Source organism: Zalophus californianus, chromosome 6, assembly GCF_009762305.2.
Source record: "Zalophus californianus isolate mZalCal1 chromosome 6, mZalCal1.pri.v2, whole genome shotgun sequence".
NCBI classification, from domain to species: domain Eukaryota; kingdom Metazoa; phylum Chordata; class Mammalia; order Carnivora; family Otariidae; genus Zalophus; species Zalophus californianus.
Genome location: NC_045600.1, coordinates 96,373,238 through 96,390,667, shown reverse-complemented (window position 1 = coordinate 96,390,667; position 17,430 = coordinate 96,373,238). Strand labels below are relative to the sequence as shown.

The 17,430-nt window shown below is 36.3% G+C and overlaps 1 protein-coding gene across 2 annotated transcripts; it reads right to left on the bottom strand.

Moving 5' to 3' along the window:
• Positions 1-948: 948 nt before the first annotated feature.
• C6H15orf65 (chromosome 6 C15orf65 homolog) lies at positions 949-17,271 on the bottom strand. 2 transcript variants are annotated; one of them, XM_027570285.1, is made up of 2 exons: positions 17,016-17,271; positions 949-1,401 (listed from the first exon to the last, which is right to left on the bottom strand). In XM_027570285.1, the coding sequence occupies exons 1-2, from the start codon at positions 17,031-17,033 to the stop codon at positions 1,054-1,056; spliced, it is 366 nt and encodes a 121-aa protein (XP_027426086.1). In that variant the 5' UTR covers positions 17,034-17,271; the 3' UTR covers positions 949-1,053. The 2 variants fall into 2 exon arrangements, 1 of the variants encoding a protein (XP_027426086.1); XR_003515701.1 differs by having other exon boundaries at positions 1,270-1,401; positions 17,026-17,271.
• Between the last annotated feature and the right edge of the window lie 159 nt (positions 17,272-17,430).

Here is a 17,430-nt window from a genome sequence, read left to right as displayed (position 1 = left end):
CATCAAACCATTTTTTGTAAACAGAAGATCCAACTTTTCTGATGCCCTAGGAACTCACAAGATTATTTTTCTAATTGATGTTAGAACCTGAGCCTGAAACTAACAGTGATTTTTTTTCCATAAAGGTACTCAGACTCAAGTGTGGTTATGACAGATGGCAGCTGAAATAAATAAATAAATAAATCTTTGTATACAGTGGAATTACAGAGTTTGAAGAATAGTATAGTCCATCATCTACCACTGCTCACACTGTGTTAAGGATATATCATATTATTTGTGTTTATAAAAAAAGTACCACATCTCTAGCATCTTTGTACTCTTATATGTATTGCTTCTTCTTCCTGGATGACCTTTCTTTTGATTTGATTTTACCTTCTCCAGGATGCTTCTCCTGATGTCCTTGGTCTGAATTTGAGCAATCTGTCTTTGTGTCTGAAAGACCTTTTGCGTACTTTACAGAAATTATCACATTTTATTAATTTGCTAATCTCAGTCCCCTAAAATATTATTCATTTAAACAATAAAAGACATTGTCTTTTATTTCTGTGTTTCATTTGCATTGTATGGTGCCTGTCATAAGTAGGCCTTCTATAAATATTTGCGAAATGAATGAATGAATAACAGGTCTTTTCTTCCACTAGTCTAGCAGTGGAAACTAACTTTCTCCCAGGTTCTAAGCCCTTAGTTGAAATAACATAAAACTGGGAAATTACTGGTCAGTCTTCCTTAATTCAATTTTTTTCTTAGTGCTCCTGTGTTTCTTTGTCTTGATGAATATACTCAGTGGACAACTGAGATCTTGAAAGCCTTTTAAAACTTTTGGAGAGCATGTACTAAATAAAGCCAAGATGTACTAAAACATGTCTACTTTTTATTCTATTTTGAACACATTTTTATTTTCATTCAGTTATCAGTTCAAATGCTTTATTTCTTAAAGGTATTCTTTTAACTAATTCAAATACTTTTATGTTCCAAGTTAGGTATTCTAGCCTTAGATTTAAAACTCATTTTTCCTGAGTATACTTTCTCTTAAATATACAAAGGAATATATTTTCATAGAGTATGTTGAAAATTAGGAAAGTCAAGGGTTCTGGTTCTATCAGGTGTAGTGTTTAGAGAGTTATTTTGATAAAATCCAGTAGCTCTAATGTGGCTTGAAAATACTTGCTCCCTTGGAGTATAACTGCAGGGAAAAAACTGTGGCATAGGTAAAAATTCACCATAATTACATGAATTGGTTTTATACATAATCATCTTAGATTTTGATAGTGAGGTAGCTGTATGGAGTGTCTTTGGGTCCAACATACATGAAAACACAGGATTGCCAGTGTTCACACAAGGAGGAAATTGTTCAGGTTTCACTTCTGTGCCTGAATTTGAAGTTGAAGCACATTTCTTGTCCTAAAATATAAACACATCAAATCATTCTCAATTATAAAATTTTGGAAAAAAAAAAACAAAACTAAAGTTAGCATCAACCCTGTCTTATACATATCATTCACAAAAATTAACTCAAAATGAATTAAAGACTTAAATGTTAGACCTGAAACCACAAAGCTCCAAGAAAAGAACACAGAGGAAAGCTCTGTCATGTCATTCTTGGCATAGATTTTTTGGATATGACACCCAAAGCGTAAGCAACAAAAGCAAAAATAACAAGTGAGTGCATCAAACTGAAAAGCTTCTGCACAGCAAAAGAAGTAATCAAAAGAATGAAGAGACAACCTACAGAATGGGAGAAAATATTTGCAAACCATATTGATAAAGGGTTAGTATCCAAAATATACAAGGAGCTCATACAATGTAATAGCAAAACATAATCTGATTAAAAACGAGCAGAGGACCTGAATAGACATTTTTCCAGATCAGACTGACAGACGGTCACCAGGAACGTGAGAAGGTGTTCAACATTATTAATGATCAGAGAGACGCAAATTAAAACCACAATGAGATATCATCCCATGCCTGTTAGAAAGGCTAGTGTCAAATAACAAGCGTTGGTGAGGATGTGAAGAAAAGGCAACACTTGTAAACTGTTGGTGGGAATGCAAACTGATGCAGCAACTATAGAAAACAGTATGGAGATATCTCAAAAAATTAAAAATTAAAATTAGTATTACCATATGATCCAGCAATCCCCGTTCTGGGTATATATCCAAATGAAGTGAAATCACTATCTCAAAGGGATATCTGCACCCCCATGTTCGTTGCAGTATTATTCGCAATAATAGCCAAGATATGTCCATTAACGGATGAATGGATAAAGATGTAGCATACTATATTCTCATGTATACATACACACATGAATATTAATCATCCATAAAAAGAAGGAAATCCTGCCATTTCAAACATGGAGGGCGTTATGCAAAGTGAACTAAGTCAAAGAATACTAGAATCTCACATATATATGAATCTAAAATTTTTAAAAAGTCAAACTCTTTGAAACAGAAGAATGATGGTTTTTAGGGGGTTGGGGAAATGGAGAGATGTTGGTCAATGAGTACAAACTTCCAGTTATAAGAAGAATAATTTCAAGGGATCTAATGTACAGCATGATGAGTATAGTTACCAATACTTTATTATATACTTGAAAGTTGTTAAGAGAGTAGATTTTAAATGTTCTCAGCACAAAAATAATTTTAATTATGTGAGGTGATGAATGTGTTAACCTTATTGTGGTAATCATTTCACAATACATACATACAAGAAATTGTGTAATACACCTTAAACTTACACACTGTTATATGTCAATTTTATCTCAATAAACCTGGAAAAAAACAAAACAAAAAAGTGTCCACTTCACTTTTTCAGGAATTCTGTTCTCTTGAGGGCAGTGGCTAGTCCTCATTAAATGACATAATGTCTGTACAAAGTAAACTTATCAAAAGTATGTATAAGATAGCTTTTAAAAATCCTGTACTAGAATCATGAGAATTTATCAAAACATTTGTAAATCATGGAGAAAATCTGCAAGAAGTCATAGTTAGAAGAAGACATACTGCTGAATTCTAGAATGAGAAGAGAACAAGATAAACATTTAGGGATTTTAGCCTTGTGGGCATAACCATTAAGCAAATAATTAGGCAACTAATAATTACAATTGTGGTAAGTGCTATGGAGAAAAAAAATACAAGATATTTATGAAAATTTATAGAGGGTTCTAACCTAGTATGGAGGCTAAGAAAGGCCAATTTAGTGAATATCATTGAATCTAAGACTGGAAGGCCAGGAAAAGATAGAAATGGGAACAAAGATAAACTCAGCATGGCCAAAGTCAAGTAAGTTAGGGTGAAAATGAGTGAGATGAGAATAAAGGGAGAGAGGCCAGATCCTGAGGGGTCTTGTTAACTCTGTTAAAAATATGGATCTTTATGGTAAAAGCAATGGAAAGCTATTGAAGGGTTCTAAGGAGATGCATCTCATTAAGTAACAAGTTTTTGTATGATTAACTTGGCTGCTGTCTGAGCCTTGAATGGATGTAGAAAGGAGCTATGGCAGTCCAAGTGACTAATGACAATGATCTATAGTAGGGTGGTGGTATAGAGAGGGAGATAAGTAAACAAATTTGAAATATATTTTGGAAGTAGAATTCACAGGGTCTGGTGATTGACTGAATGTGGGTGGTGATGAGGGACAGATCAAGGATGACTAGTAGGGTTCTGGACAAACATTGGGTAGCTGGTGGTGCAACTTACTACAATTTTTAATATATAAATTAAATATGTGTATATATACATATAGTTTAATAGATACTTAAAATACAAATAATTTAGCTATTTGGGGATACAAGGGAGAAAGATATTGAAAAGAATGGATGCAAAAGCGCACATAGCTTTCTAGCACATGCATATAACATGCTTTATCCTTAGTAAAGTCAAGTCTATTAAAAACATCAAGCTTCACTAATGAAGATGAGAGAATTCAAATGGAACAGACTATATAAACTATCATTCATTCATTGATTCAGCAAATACTTATTGAGTGCCTACTGTGTGCCACACATTGTTAGATGTTGGAAATGCAGTGATAAATAATACAAAATTCCTAAGGCTTACAATTTATTATATCGAAGACAAACATATAGGAAACCAACTCAGTAAATGATGTTGGGAAACTAGCTAGCTATTTTCAAAAATATATATCTTTGCCTTCAAATATTATCAAAATAAACTTCAGATGAATTAAATACACGCTGACTAAAAATCACATTATAAAAAAACCAGAAACTAGGAGAAAGGTATTTTTAACCCTCTGAGAAAGGAGGACATTATAAATTTAAAAGTGACAAAAGAAATTATAAAGGAAGGGATTGAGGTATTTAATTGTCTTATTTATACCTGAAGATACAGCTAACCAAAATTAAAAGGTAAACCACAGACTGGGAACATTACCTAGAAAGAATGACAAAGGATTAATGTATTTAACTCATAAACATTTTTATTCCTATGTAAAAAATAATAGGCAAAATATTGCAACTCTGATGAAGCAAAGATAGCTATTCTAAAAGATAAAATGTATCTTGGTAGGAAACATAACTGTATTTTAAAAAATGTAAATGAAAACCCATACCCAATCTGGCAGTGAAAGAGCACTTTGTATTGATGATTGTCAGGTAAATTAATGTAACTCCATTTAAAAAAATTAATGAAATGTATGAAGAACTAAAAACTGTTAATGACTTTGAATCCTGGGAAATTTTAGTTTTTAAGTCTAAGAAACTTAATTGTAGTAAAAAATCAGTCTACAACATTACTTATAATAAAAGAACTGAAACATGTACTGGTTAAATGGATGTTAATTTTGATTATATTGTTTATGCTAAATATACAAATTAAGTACTTGAAAATAGTTTCTTAAATAGTTATGTTTCTTCCTCAGTTTACATTGGTGAAGATGAATATTAACCCTGCCTTGGCTTAATTATCTCAGTGTAATTCCAACCTGATGGGATTGCCTAAATTCTGGTACTAAAGATTTTTGTTTGTTTGTTTAATAACCTTCATTTTGAGATTGTAATAGCTTATTATTTTTTTCTGATGACTTCCAGTGGTTAATCCTTTATAAATTCAATTTTGCTTGTGTTTCTAGTTGGGAAAATCATAAATATATATAAGAACCATAAGTAAGAACATACATATACCATCTTATATCTACTCATGTTTTAAATGTACTTGTGGCTGGTTATAATCTTGAAAAATAAAAAGGTGTCACAAGTTGAAATGAACCTGAGTTAAAATGTTTTCCCCGGAATAACATCCCTAAAACCTACCTTTTCATTTAACAGTACTATAAAACCATATTTAATCAACTCTTCAGTCAACTATTAATGTTCTACTTGAACGGTATCCTTAATAAACTTTTTGGAATTATTTTTCTGTGATTAAGGGATTTAAAAATCTGAATCAAGTTTAATGAAAAGAGCACTGGAGTTATGAGACCCAGGTTGTAGTCTCCTGGACTTGCTGGGAATGTGAGAATTTGGGTAAGTCTGATTCTCTTTACTTCAGTTTTCTGTTTGTTAAATAAGGGAGCCTGGATTATTTGTTCTTTTTAAATATCATCTTTTTAAAATATCATTTATTCCATAGAAATTATAAAGTTTATAAACATACAGTTTATAAAATGAAGTGATATCATAGAGTAGTATATTATGTTCTCATGCTTTGCCTTAATAACAATCATAAGGCAAAGTAACTTTTCAGAAGAGCTTCTTTCAGTACTTTTGAGAAATCATTTGGATCTTCTTGAAAATCCAGTCTAAGAGTGCTTGATTTGCTGCTGTATTTGCGTAAGGGGAAAAGCCTTTTTCTTTTCTTTTTTTTTTTTTTAAAGATTTTATTTATTTATTTGACAGAGACACAGCGAGAGAGAGAACACATGCAGGGGGAGTGGGAGAGGGAGAAGCAGGCTTCCAGCAGAGCAGGGAGCCCAATGCGGGGCTCGATCCCAGGACCATGGGATCATGACCTGAGCCGAAGGCAGATGCTTAACGACTGAGCCACCCAGGCGCCCCAGGAAAAAAGCCTTTTTCTTAATGTGAATTACCTTATTGCAAACATAGGTGTTAGAGATGAGATTGCTGGTCTTTTTTTCCTCAAGTTTTCCATGTCAACTATCCATTTCTTTAAAGATTGACATTTTAATTGACAAAGGTTTGAGGTGTTTAGTTATTGTTCTATTGTATTGGTATACTGAACTGAGAGGCTTAACCTTTGGCCTGAGAAAAACTTCATTGCTCAGTTCTTGGGAATTAGACCATTATTTTATGAATATTTATCTTGCTAGAACCTCCAGCTACCACTGACCCTGCCACGTTTAGGGCCCACTTCATTCCTTTGACTTTGCTAATCAAAAACAAAATCTTACCTACCAATAACCCTCAGAAGTTATCTGAAACTAGAAGTCCTTTATCCATAGTAATGTTCTTTTGTACAGTGCTTCTCTTACTTTTATGTGCATATGAAATACACAGGAATCTGGTTAAAAAGTAGATTCTGACTCAGGTCTGGTGTAGGGCCAAGATTCTGCATTTCTAACAAAGTCCCAGGTGATGCTCACGCTGCTGAGCCCTATATGACATTGTGAGTACTGGCTACACATATTTGTTATGAAAGATGTGGCTAGGAGTTAAAGAGGCCTCTGGGAGATAGGCAAAGGAGTGTGGGGAGAGAGAAGGCCATAATCATAACCTGCATGGCTTATACAAGAACATGTCAAGCAGACTAATTGGGAATCTTGTTGGTATTTGCATATCTTCTGCTGTAAGAGCTGTAAAAAGCACCTATTAGGTGTCACCAGTTCTGCGTTCTGATATTGGCACTAATAGCTATGTGACTTTGATGAAATTATTTTACAAGGATATAAATATACAATCTGTCTATAAATATAAAATAAAGGAGATGGATTAGATGGTTTTGTTTCCTAATCTGAGGACTCGGCTATCAGGAACTTCCAAATGTAGCAATAGTGACTGTTAAAAAACAAAATTCAAGCAAGTAAATTTGAAGATCTAATTGGCTTTATTAAGCAACTCACAAATCAGGCAGCATCCTGAGTGGTACAAATGGAAGGTTTTCATAGGAAGGATAAGTTACTAGCAAGAGAAAATATTGTTTCAAGGATTAAGGTCCAAGATGGCAGAGGAGTAGGAGACCTTAGTTTTGTCTGGTCCTAGGAATTCAGCTAGATAGCTATCAAATCATTCTGAACACCTGTGAACTCAAATGGGACTCTAAGAAAAGAATTGCTGCAACTCTACAAACAGAAAAGCAACCACTTTCTGCAAGGTAGGAGGTGGGGAGAAGTGAATCTGAGGCAATATATTGGAAGGTAACCATGGAGGGGAGGAGAAGGGAGCCTTTCTGAGCAGGCTACTGGAAAGTGATATAGCAGCAGAGCGGAACTTTTAGAGGTCTGCTCTGGTGAGGGACATCCCTGCCTGAAAGGCGCTCAGATGGGGAAGTGGGGTGGAATCCTAGGTGGGATAGTGTGGTCTCAGGATCCCCGGGGTCACAAAAAAATGAAGGTGCCTGAGTGCGGCAGATTTCCCAGGCACTGGAGTGGGGAAGCCAGCTGCAATTAGTGAGCCCGAGAGTGGACTTTCAGCTCAGAGTTGCCATAAACCATGAACACAGTCGGGCGACTGCTCTCCAAGCAGGGCCCCAGCAGGCGGTAGAACCACGGTGAGACCCCTCCACCCTTCCCCGGAAGGAGCTGTGCAGGTGCACACTGCAGAGTCTGCGGGGTTTGGAGACTCAAAACAGAGTCACGTGCCTGAGATAGAAACGCTTGGTCACAGGCTGGGTGAGCACAGAGTGCATATGGAGACCAGGGAGACAGGAGTGATTGACTGCTTTTCCCTGAAGGTGCACTGAGGAGTAGGGCCCTGAGCTTCCAGTTATGGGGCTGGAGATTGGGAGGCCACCATTTTCATTCTCATCCTCTAAAGTGGCAGGGAAAGCCTTCAGAGAAAAAAAGGCACATAAAGCAAACCAGAGCAGATTACTCAGCCTGGCCCCTTGGCTAAATGCAATTCCACCCAGGGCAAATACACCTGAGAACTGGAGCAACAAGATCAGCAAGAACATTCAGCTAAGACCAAGTTTAACAATCATACAGAACTGAAAAACTCTAGCGGTAGAGGAAAATAGTATATAGAATTCATGGTTTTCTCTCATGAGTCTTTAAAAAGTCTTTCAATTTTAATTTTTTTCTTTCCTTTTCAATCAACTTATTTTATCAACTCTTTTTTAAAGTCTAATATTTACGTTTTACAGTTACATTCTATCCTTTCATTGTATTTAATTTTACTTTTGTATATATATAAGTTTTTCTTTCTTTACAATTTTGGGATGCAGTTTCTTCTAACAAACAGACAAAAATACACCCAGAATCTACTGTATTGCTCTGTTCTCTTCACCTCTCTGATCATATTCTCTCATTTTTTTAAGTCTTTTTTTATTTTCATCTTTATGGTTACATTCTATCATTTCAATGTATTTAATTTTATATATATATATAGATAGATATGTTTTTCTTTCTTTACAATTTTGGGATGTATTTTCTTCTAACAAACAGACCAAAATGTACCCAGGATACTCTGTTCTGTTAACCTGCTGTTTATATTCCTTTTTACTGTTGTTGTTTTTGTCTTTTAATTTTCATTTTTACCCTTACATTATATCCTTTCTCTATATTTAATTTTATTTTTGTGCATATTTGTTTTTCTTTCTTTACAGTTTTGGGATCTAGTTTTCTAACAAAGAGACCAAAATACACACAGGATCCAGTGTATTTCTCTGTTCTAGTCACCTACCTGATTTTATTCTCTCTTATTTATTTATTTATTTATTTATGGTTTCAGGTTTCTTCTGATTTGTTTAGCATATATTTCTCTGGGGTCATTGTTGACATTTTAGTATTTTGTTCTCTTGGTTATCTATTCTTCTCTGGACAGAATGACAAGACAGAAAAACTCATCTCAAAAAAACAAGAGGCAGTACTTCTGCCAGGGACCTAATCAGTACGGACATAAGTAAGATGTTGGAACTAGAGTTCAGAATAACGATTATAAAGATACTAGTTAGGCTTGAAAAAAGTATAGAAGACACTAGAGAATCCCTTTCTGGAGAAATAAAAGAACAAAAATCTAATCAAGTTGAAATAAAAAAAGACAATGAGATGTAATAAAAAAATGGAGGCTCTACCTGCTAGATAAATGAGGCAGAAGAAAGAATTAGTGATATAGAAGACCAAATGATGGAGAATAAAGAAGCTGAGAAAAAGAGAGAAACAACTACTGGATCATGATGGGGAGAATTTGAGAGATAAGTGATACCATGAAGCAAGACAATATTAGAATAATTGGATCCCAGAAGAAGAGGAAAGAGTGAGTGAGGGGCAGAAGGCATACTGGAGCAAATTATAGCTGAGAACTTCCCTAATCTGAGGTAGGAAACAGGCATTCAAGTCCAGAAGGCACAGAGAACCCCCCACAAAGTCAATAAAAATAGGTAAACACCCCGACATATAATAGTAAACCAGCCCAGCAAGAAATATTAAAGGGGATCCTGTAAGCAAAGAGAGAGCCCAAAAGTAACATAGATGACAAAGGAACAGAGACAATATACAGAAAGAGTCACTTTACAGGTAATACAATACAACATTGTATTACAGGTAATATAATACATTGTATATAATACAATATAATTGTATTATACAGATAATACAATTAATTAACTATCTAATTAATACAATTAGATAATTGTATCTAATACATTAGATACAATTGTAATCTAATGTATCACAATACAATCTAATACATTAGATACATCTAATGTAAACATACATTAGATGAGATTACACATCTAATACAATGAGATGTTCATATCTCAAAGATATGAATAAATTCATATCTTTCAATAGTTACTCTGAATGTAAATGGGCTAAATGCCCCAATCAAAAGACAGAAGGTATCAGACTGGATAAAAGAGCAAGGCCTATCAATATGCCATCTGTGAGAGACTCATTTTAGACCCAAAGACAACTCCAGATTGAAAGTGAGGGGTGGAAAACCATTTATCATGCTAATGGACATCAAAAGAAAGCTGGGTTAGCAATCCTTATATCAGATAAATTAGATTTTAAACCAAAGACTGTAGTAAGAGATGAGGAAGGACACTATATCATAATTAAAGGGTCTATCCAACAAGAACATCTAACAATTGTAAATATTTATGCCCCTAACATGGGAGCAGCCAATTATATAAACCAATTAATAACAAAATTAAAGAATCACATTGATAATAATACAATAATAGTAGGGGACTTTAACACCCCACTCATTGCAATGGACAGATCATCTAAGCAGAAAATCAACAAGAAAACAAGGGCTTTGAATGACACACTGGCCCAGATGGACTTTACAAATATATTAAGAGCATTTCATCCAAAAGGAACAGAATACACATTCTTCTTGAGTGCACATGGAATATTCTCCAGAATAGATCAGATAGTGGGTCACAAATCAGGTCTCAACCAGTAATAAAAGACTGGGATCATTCCCTGCATATTTTCAAACCACAATGCTTTGAAACTTGAACTTAATCGTAAGAGGAAATTTGGGAAAACTCAAATACATGGAGGTTAAAGAGCATCCTACTAAAGAATGAATGGGTCAACCAGGAAATTAAGGAAGAATTTAAAAATTCACAGAAACAAATGAAAATGAAAACACAACTGTTCAAAACCTTTGGGATGCAGCAAAGGATACAAGCCTTTCTCAAGAAACAAGACAGGTCTCAAATACACAACCTAACCCTATGCCTCGAGGAGCTGGAGAAAGAACAGCAAATAAAGCCTAAACCCAGGAGGAGAGGAGAATTAATAAATATTAGAGCAGAAATCACTGAAATAGAAACCAAAAGAACAGTAGAACAGATCAGTGAAACTAGGAGCTGGTTCTTTGAAAGGATAAGATTGATAAACCCCTAGCCAGACATAGCAAAAAAAGAGAGAAAGGACCCAAATAAATGAAATCATGAATGAAAGAGGAGAGATCACAACTGACACCGAAGAAATACAAACAATTATAAGAACATATTATGAGCAACTATATGCCAACAAATTAGGCAATCTGGAAGAAATGGATGCATTCCTAGAGACATAGAAACTACCAAAACTGAAACAGGAAGAAATAGAAAACCTGAACAGCAAGGAAACTGAAGCAATAATCAGAAATCTCCTAAAATACAAGAGTCCAGGGCTGCATGGCTTCCCACGGGAATTCTTTCAAACATTTAAAGAAGAATTAATACTTATTCTTTTGAAGCTCTTTCAAAAACTAGAAATGGAAGGAAAACTTCCAAACTCGTTCTATGAGGCCAGCATTACCTTGATCCCTAAACCAGACAAAGACCCCACCAAAAAGGAGAATTACAGATCAATATCTCTGATGAGCATGGATGCCAAAATTCTCACCAAGATACTAGCCAACAGGATCCAACAGTGAATTAAAAGGATTATTCACCATGACCAAGTGGGATTTATTCCTGGGCTGCAAGAGTGGTTTAACATCTGCAAATCAACCAATGTGATATACTACATAAATAAATAAAGGACAAGAACCATGTGATTTTCTCAATAGAGGCAGAAAAAGCATTTGACAAAGTACAGCATCCTTTCTTGATTAAAACTCTTCACAGTGTAGGGATAGGGGGAACATACCTCAATATCATAAAAGCCATCTATGAAAAGCCCACATTGAATATCATTCTCAGTGGGGAAAAACTGGGAGTTTTTCCCCTAAGGTCAGGAACACAGCAGGGATGTCCACTTTCACCACTGTTGTTCAACATAATACTAGAAGTCCTAACCTCAGCAATCAGACAACAAAAAGAAATAAAAGGCAGCTGAATCGGCAAAGAAGAAGTCAAACTCTCTCTCTGCACAGATGACATGATACTCTATGTGGAAAACCCAAAAGACTCCACCCCCAAATTGCTAGAACTCATACAGGAATTCAGCAATGTGACAGGATATAAAATCAATGCACAGAAATCAGTTGCATTTCTATACACTAACAATGAGACAGAAGAAAGAAATTAAGGAATCGATCCCATTTACAATTGCACCAAAACCCATAAGATACCTAGGAATAAACCTAACCAAAGAGGCAAAGGATCTGTACTCAGAAAACTATAGAACACTCATGAAAGAAATTGAGGAAGACACAAAGAAATGGAAAAACGTTCCATGTTCATGGACTGGAGGAACAAATATTGTGAAAATGTGTATCTACACATTCAATGCAATCCCTACCAAAATACCATCAACTTTTTTCACAGAGCTGGAACAAATAATCCTAAAATTTGTATGGAACCAGAAAAGACCCCAGATAGCCAGAGGAATGTTGAAAAAGAAACCAAAGCTGGTGGCATCACAATTCCAGGCTTTAAGCTCTATTACAAGGCTGTAATCATTAAGACAGCACGGTACTGGCACAAAAACAGACACATAGATCAATGAAACAGAATAGAGAACCCAGAAATGGACCCTCAACTCTATGGTCAACTAAGAACACCTAAGCACAACTTTCGACAAAGCAGGAAAGAATATCCGATGGAAAAAAGACAGTCTCTTCAACAAATGGTGTTGGGAAAATTGGACAGACACATGCAGAAGAATGAAACTGGACCATTTCCTTACACCGCACACAAAAATAGACTCAAAATGGATGAAAGACCTCAACGTGAGACAGGAATCCATCAAAATCCTTGAGGAGGACACAGGCAGCAACCTCTGTGACCTCAGCCACAGCTACTTCTTCCTAGAAACATTGCCAAAGGCAAAGGAAGCAAGGGCAAAAATGAACTATTGGGACTTCATCAAGATAAAAAGCTTTTGCACAGCAAAGGAAACAGTCAACAAAACTGAAAGACAACCAGTAGAATGGGAGAAGATATTTGTAAATGTCTTACCAGATAAAGGGCTAGTACCCAAAATCTATAAAAAAAACTGATCAAACTCAACACCCAAAGAACAAATAATCGAATGAAGAAATGGGCAGAAGACATGAACGGACAGTTCTCCAAAGAAGACATCCAAATGGCCAAAAGACACATGAAAAAAAATGCCACATCACTCGGCATCAGGGAAATACAAATCAAAACCACAACGAGATACCACCACACCAGTCAGAATGGCTAAAATTAACAAGTCAGGAAACGACAGATGTTGGCGAGGATGTGGAGAAAGGGGAACCCTCCTACACCGTTGGTGGGAATGCAAGCTGGTGCAGCCACTCTGGAAAACAGTATGGAGGTTTCTCAAAAAGTTGAAAATAGAGCTACCCTACGACCCAGCAATTGCACTAGTGGGTATTTACCCCAAAGATACAAATGTAGTGATCTGAAGGGGCACCTGCACCCCAATGTTTATAGCAGCAATGTCCCCATAGCCAAACTATGGATAAAGAAGCATGTGTGTGTGAGTGAGTGTGTGTGTGTGTGTGTGTGTGTGTATAGAATAGTACTCAGCCATCAAAAAAAAAAAGAAATCTTGCCATTTTTGATGACGTGGTTGGAACTAGAGGGTATTATGTTAATTGAAATAAGCCAATCAGAGAAAGACAATTATGATCTCATTCATATGTGGAATTTAAGAAACAAAACAGAGGCTTATAGGGCAAGGGAGGGAAATATAAAACAAGATGAAATCAGAGAGGAAGACAAACCATAAGAGACTCTTAATCATAGGAAACAAACTGAGGTTTGCTGGAGTGGAGGGTAACCTGGGGGCCAGGATAACTGGTTGATGGACATTAAGGAGAGCATGTGATATAAGGATACTGGGTAATACAGAAGACTGATGAATCACTGAACTCTACGTCTGAGGCTAAGAGTACATTATATGTTATTTAATTGAATTTAAATTTAAAAAATATTAAAAAACAAAAAGAGACACATAGATCAATGGAACAGAATAGAGAACCCAGAAATGGACCCTCAACTTTATGGTCAACTAATCTTTGACAAAGCAGGAAAGAATATCCAGTAGAATTTCCCCTTAGGGTAAGGAAAGAGGTTCTTTTTTTTTTTTTATTTATTGACAGAGAAAGCAGCATAAGCAGGGGGAGGAGAAGAGGGAGAGGGAGAAGCAGGCTCTCCACTGAGCAGTGAGCCTGAGGCGGGGCTCGATTCCAGGACCCTGGGATCATGACCTGAGCCAAGGCAGACGCTTAAGGGACTGATCCACCCAGGTTCCCCAAGGACAGAGGTTCTTATCAAGCAGATCCCCTGGTTTTCCTCTGGGGGAAGGAGAGGTCGGGCCCAGGTAACAGATCACCTCATTGGTGTTGACAAGAAAATTCCAGATTGATTGGCTTAAAATTCCTTTCCTGGAGAGGCTGAAAGTGCAATTAAATCTTCCTTTGCTGTCCTGGGGACAAGTGACTCCACCTTGGCCCCTGTTTTTCTTTTTAACAGAACTGATTTTGTTATTCAATAAGTATATAAAGGGATATGTAGATTTACTTATGATAGGGCTTCTCATTTGTGATAAGCTCTTAATAAGTGTGTTCTGTGGTGTCCAAATAGGCAAAAAAATTTGGTAGTTAAAAATACAAGAAAAAAATTTGGCAGTACTTAAAAATATTGAGAATACTTAAGATTTAAATCCTTCCGGATTAGAAGTTACATTATTATATCTAAATAACTTCATGGTAGTTGGCAGTGTACAGTAACTGATCTTTTAAGGTTGTATTAAATAGAAGATTGTTTACATGCATTAAAGTGCCTTTTCTTTGAAGATTCTAGATTCTTGTGATTCATGAAGCTGAGACCCTTTATGAATTCTAAATCTTTAATACTAGTAACATAATCTCAATTTCTTCCTCTAGAATGAAGATAAGAATGTTTACAGTGCTGTTGTGTCAGACTTAAGTGAGGATAAAACCTTTTTGAGTTTCAAATTTGGGTTAGATTAGTTAGGTTCCTCTTTAGCATAATTGAGCTCGTCCTGAATTCCTGGTTTATTCTACTAAATATCTTGCCAAGTTAAGTTTCTGAAAGTCAGGAACCTAATTTGTTTTGAAAGCTGAGCCCAATTCTGGAAATATGAAGTAGTTAATCCACTTTCTTTTCCTTTGTTCAGATTTGAATGAATATCAATAGAGTGTTGTTGGAGTAGTACCAGGCAGTAACTGTGACCTAGGTTCCAATCCCTTACCATGATTTCACCTCTGTGTATTATCTGTAAATTGGTAAAAACAAAGCAAGACAAACAAAAACACTGTCATAATTCTTGTGGTTTTGGAGATAAAATGAAAGAAAATTGGATGTAAGTGATAAATTGCTATATACATGGAATTAGTTTTTACCATTTTCTTTCAGGTTTACCTCAATGCATATGGATGGTGTTCCAGATTCAGTTCTGAAGTTTACAGGTTAATAACACTACATTAGTATAGTCCAGTTGACTAATACTTCATATTCATAATCTTGTAGGAAGCTGGCAAAGCTGGAAGTAGAACTCATCAGATCTTGCTACTTCTTTGTGACACTGCCAATTAATTTGTTTCAAGTATCAAGAGCACAGACACTGGATAATAGCAAGTCACCAGAATCCTATGGTATCTCAACAAGTCAGGTTTTCTCAAAATGTCTAGGTTTCTGGAGTACAGGGAAAGCTTTTTAGGTGGAAGGTGGCTCCCCTGTGATTTATAGGAAAAAGTACCAACCCTAACTTACTTTATGGATACCCAGTCAGGTTGCCCATGGCAACCTCAGTCACAGAGGACTGACTCTCATCAATCACCTTCTACTACCTTCTGATCATCTTTGGCCCAAAATGTAATAAACCAAATCTAGTCAAAACAGAGGACAAATTAGCTGATAAATTTTGTTGGCATAATTTGTACCACATAATCAGGAAATGTTAGGGTCTACCTGAATCTTTTTGACTTCCAGGATAATTCACAAATGTTCACAGACTCAGAAACAAAATACTCATTGCTTTTACTTTTTGTCATAGGTCACTGCAGTTTTCTTATTTGGGTTTCACCCTCTTCAAATCTGATATTCTTAAAATGTGGAGGTCAAATTGATACAATTAAAAACAAAACAGCCTTATACAAAGAGTAATAAAAGGATTATTTTAAATACTCTGCCAGGTTACACATAGGATCAGCAAATATTATTTACTTAAGTATAAGAAAGTTAATTAAAATTGTAAGTGATTCTTCTAAAATTGACGGTCTTAAAAAATGACTGTAAAAGTGCCTTGAAAAGAATAAAAATCCACAAAGAGATGGTATTAGCTTTCTCACTAATGTAATTTTCAGGCTCCCCTGGAATTAGAGAAAGCCAAGCCACTGTGACTTTTCAAACTTCTTCCTCATACACATTTTTAAAAAGATAAATAAGAAGTCATTGAGATAATAAAAATGCTCTTTATGGAAGCTGTAATTTTAAGATTAAAAAATCATCTTTTTATGTTGTAGTCACAGGTGATGTTAACTATAGCAACACCAAAAGCAAACAAAAAACCCTCCAAAAGTCTAATTTTGAGGCACCTTTTGTTTCTGCTCAGTGCCATCATTCTCCTTGTTATTGCTTTTCTTATTTATCTTTTTTTTTTTTGCCACAATTGGGGGACAGAACCTTAAGTTTAACCTTAAACCTTTCTACGTTTCCACCAAAAGTGAATACAAGTGCACCATATTCTTTTTTTTTTTGCTCTTGTCCTTTTGAACGAGGCACAGTGTAAAAAAATGTAAAATTAACAAGGTACGTTTTTCTCATTTAAAGCCATCACCGCAGTTGCACACCATCCCCAATCATTTTATACTTCCAGAGGCAATTCTGGCTCAACGCGATGCACATTTACATCTGTGTAGCCCACTGGTTGCCCAGAAAGGTGTTTCTTGGGGGGTGGGGCGAGTGGCGGTGCGGGGTGCCCCAAATTTATAGCAAGGAATACCAACTGTCAAAAACATTCAGCCCTCTGCCCACACCCACCCAGTCGTACTCGGTCATTCTCGGTATCTTCTTTATTTTTTCGGCAAACGCAGTCTTTCCCGGCAGCGGATGGCAAGAAGACTAGCGCGCGCGCTGAGGAGAAGCCTTTTTACTAGATCCAATTAAAGCCACAAAGAAATCGTGAACCGTCCACTAGATCAATAGGTATCAACTAATCCGCCTAATCCAGGGAGCCGCCCTCGGGGTGAAACCGCGAATCCTTTAGAGTGGTGGTAGCCGCCCGTCTCCATAGCAACCGGCCGCGGAGCCTCTCGAGTGCCGGGGCCCGGATGTTGTGGGGATCGCTGCCGCCCCGCCTAGTTTCCTGCCGCCGAGCCAGGGCGGGCTGCGCTCCTCTTCGGGAGTCGTAGTTCTTCCCTCCTCCCGCGCCCGACATGAGGAGAGGTAGGGACTA